Source organism: Cupressus sempervirens, chromosome 3 (assembly GCF_028749045.1).
Source record: "Cupressus sempervirens isolate cs-2001-9-10 chromosome 3, ASM2874904v1, whole genome shotgun sequence".
Lineage (NCBI taxonomy): Eukaryota > Viridiplantae > Streptophyta > Pinopsida > Cupressales > Cupressaceae > Cupressus > Cupressus sempervirens.
In genome coordinates, this window is record NC_143120.1 from 825,707,351 (window position 1) to 825,711,323 (window position 3,973).

At 37.6% G+C, this 3,973-nt stretch overlaps 1 protein-coding gene across 1 annotated transcript; it reads right to left on the bottom strand.

Annotated features, from left to right (window-relative positions):
• Positions 1-997: 997 nt before the first annotated feature.
• On the bottom strand, positions 998-3,643 carry LOC149569323 (serpin-ZXA-like). The gene is made up of 2 exons (XM_089822061.1): positions 3,138-3,643; positions 998-2,115 (listed from the first exon to the last, which is right to left on the bottom strand). The coding sequence occupies exons 1-2, from the start codon at positions 3,522-3,524 to the stop codon at positions 1,339-1,341; spliced, it is 1,164 nt and encodes a 387-aa protein (XP_089678187.1). The 5' UTR covers positions 3,525-3,643; the 3' UTR covers positions 998-1,338.
• Positions 3,644-3,973: the final 330 nt, after the last annotated feature.

Genomic DNA, 3,973 nt, shown 5'->3' on the forward strand with positions numbered 1-3,973 from the left:
ATATGCACTGTACACAGAGGGCAATGAATGCTGCCAGAAAAAAGTGGAGTTTTTGAAGTATTCTTTTGGATGCGTTCATTATATACCTCTTCAAAAAAGTCCACCTTTGAAACCTGAGAAACATGATCAAACCTCAAACTAAAAACCTTGCTCTTTCACAAAACTATCCAATTAATTTCTTTTGAGAATGAAGTTGCCCGCCTCTCCTCTCTCATCTAATAAGGCAGTCTACCTGGACTATCTACTTGGAGTAAAAACATGGCCATGTGGAAAACATGTATATAAGAGAAATTATAGAACAAGAAAATAAATCAGATGTGGTGACTTCTCTAGCAAAGAAGAACTAATATGTTGATAAAGAAAGATTTGTCTTTAAAATATAAGCTCAACAAATACAACCAGTGCAAAATTATATATATATATAATTTTGCACTGGTTGTATTTATATATATCTTGTTTTGGAGGCTAAGGAATGGAAATTGGAACCAAGGTAAAGGTGAGCAGTTATCCGGTTCATATCCGGATTTTACTGAATGTTACTGAAGCAATTGAGACGAGCATTTGTAATTTTCTTCAGTGCCAGCCTTCAATATATGCGACTTCCTCTAGTTTATGCCAATAAATTAATAATAAAAAAGTAGCATTTACTATGATAAAAATAGAAATTCAAGTCTCAAAAGAAACGTGATTTGTTATGGTGTGCCAAAACGCACACCACAATAAAAGTATAAGAAAATTGAATTCTCTGATTCGTTCATATGCACATGGATGTTTGCATGTGACTGTGAGGGCAACAAACTTCGGGAGTCCTCTGAAAACGCTTAATAGATAGTACTGACCTTTCTATTGTTGGAGGAGCAACGAGATCTGAAAAATCAATAAACACAATAGTTTGTAAATTTAAAAAGTACCATTCACTATGTTAAAAATAGAAATTCAAGTCTCAAGAATGTGAATTGTTAAGGTATGCCATAATCCACACCACAATGTAAGTATAGGAACATCGAATTCTGTGATTTCATTCATATGCACAAGGATGATTGTATGTGAGAATGAGGGCAATAGATTTTGGGAGTCCTCTGCAAACACTTAAATAGATAGTACAGACCTTTCTATTTTTGGAGATCTGAAAAACCAACAAACACAACGGTTTGTTGATACTAAGGAACAAAAGATAGCAGATAAAAACACTGTCGATCAGTTGTGGGATTAGCATCCAGTCAAATACAATAACTTTAATCAAAGTTTATTTTACAAAAGCTAAGTATTACTATAGTTACTATTTTATCTTCTGTAATCTGCTCCCAAATATTACAACTTGGCAGAGATATATTGAGTTTAGTTCAAAGGATTCACTATGTGTCCAACAAACAGGATAACTCCTGTTAGCTCTTCTTTGATCACAAACATGAAAGGATGGTCTGCGACAAAGTCCTCAATCGGATCCATTGGTATGCTCCTCAGCAGAATAGTGGCTGCAGTTGCAGCTGCTGCTTCAGTGCCCTCTTCATTGACCTCCACAAATGACTTGTGAAAAACATTTGAAATACTAAGAGATTTGGCTGCAGTTGATTCCACCATTTCTGTGAAATCTGCCCCATCAGAAAATGGCAGATCCAACCCCATCTTTTTCAAGATTTCAGTCGCCTCAACACTGAAAGATATCTTGAAGCGAGGCAGCTTAAAAGCACCAACCTTCACTTCAGATCCCTTGGATAGATGATTCTCAAGAAAATTGAGATCAACCTTTTTCTCCAGTTCAGGAAGGCCTTTGATGTCATCAGGCAAGATGAAGTACATAGAAAAGGTCCGGGTGTCCTGTCCCTGAACATAGGGAAGGCGTAGAATTTTGCAGTCACCAACCGTCTTAATAAATTGTTTCTTTGTAGTAGTCATCATTGGTACTTGCACGCTGTCCCCACTAAGCAAATTAAACGTGCCTTCCTTCGTAGCCGAGGAATCAAATTGCTTCTGCCATGCACCCTTGAAATACAAGGCATTTGCCAAAACCAGCCTGGTAGATTTATCTACAGAATCAGCTGGAAGCAACTCGTTTATCTTGCCCTTGGTCTCATTTTCTGCCCATTTGTTCACCTCCACTCTAACTTCATTTGCCTGATAAAAGTCAGCAAAATGGAAAAAAATACAAATCAAGCACTTGTCAATTGCCTTCAATATAACCAAGCATTATTTCATTGTTTGGAAGATCGATGGAATGACAAAATGTGCCAACCCTTCTGTTCCGAGGATGAAAAGAAGCTTTCAAAAATAAGAAACAACAGTCCAGGACTCTGCTCTATTGGTGGTGAATGATCTGTTCATGTCTACAGGATAATCGCACAATTATATGATATCTAATCCATGGCAAGCAAGCCATTAAAGATTCATTCTGTATTCCAACATTAACTGAGACTGTTAAACATTAATTGGATAGGTGCTATACAAAACCCTCATTACGATTATGAATTAACATTATCAGATTTCCAGCCCATTTGAAATGTGTGAATTTTATTTCTGGATTCGATTGTGTAAAGCTTGCACAATCGAATCCAGAAATAAAACTCACACGATTATGAATGGTCTAAAAGGTAGGTTAAAAAAACTAACACAAGCTTATTATGTTTGCAAAGTTCAAATACTTCGCTACGTAAAATTTCCTTATCAGATCATACACACAATGTCCTGAATATCAGGCGATCCTGATTATGGCTTACAGATACTTGAAGGAAGAACACTAATGCTGTAAAGAATAAAGTTCCGCAACCTGAAATCTTCCTCGTGTATCTTAAACAACGGGGCACGCCCTGAGCGTTGATTCAACTTAAAGTGCTCGTGAAAATCTAATGTGATAATAACAACTAGAGTGAAAACAAACAACACGAGTGAAGACCACACGTTTCTGCAAAACTCGATATGCAGCTATACCAAAATTCTGTACAAAGACCCCACCAAATGATCTACACTCTTGTTGCTACCGGTAACATATGTTCTCATCGAACTAGACAACCCAAAGCACACATCCTACACAATAAACACTTCTGTCTGATCCCCATATCAATAACGGCTATAACATTTTGCTGTCCTATGGAAGCAAGAAAAAATAAAGCACCCAAATAAGAATCGAGGGTAAAACATACCTTATTGATAAAATCTACCGAACTGGCTACGGTTTTATACTGATTCTTCACAAGATCCCCGTAACTGGGCTTCAGGGTCATGGACTGATCCACCCATACCCCATTTACGAAGGATAAAAAGGGGCCTCCATTTGCACTTCCATCTGGAAGAACTGCACTGATAATCTGAGAAGAAAGTTCATGCAATTGATGGGCATCTTTGAGCTTGAGACAAGTGCAGAACTGGTCCAGTGTTGTGCCCTTTGCTCCACCTGCAGCCAAACTCAATGCCACAGATATGCTCAACGGGGAAAAAACAGCATTCTTATCTGCACCAAATTCCAACGCTTCCTTCGCAAACCCCACTGAGAAATCTGTCTGACTGTAAATTGAAGCACGGATATCCATTGCTGCGAACGAGTTCAAGACGAAGATCTGTATCTACAGTTTTAACCCAAACCCAAATCCAAATTAAATTACAGTTCCTCTTTCTTCTACAATGGATCGACAGGAGAAAAAATTTTGGCGGTTCGGTCTGGTCTTTAAAACTGATTTTATTTGCTGACTCAAGTTCGCATCCGTACAAATGTCAAAGCTTAAGGTATTTCGTCACTTCAGATAACTTCGGTGTAGGCAATGTTCGCTTTGATCCTAAGCAAACTTGGCCACACTACCACTTTCGACATTTGAACCCCCAAGAATCTATTGATGCGGATGAACCTTAAACAATTAAGTTGACCGGATATCATAAAATGTTAGATTAAAGTAGATTATAAAAGAATATAAATGTGATATTTAGTTGAATCTTAGGCATTGGAATTCATTATCTCTAGTGTCGGAATTTTAGGGTTTAATTC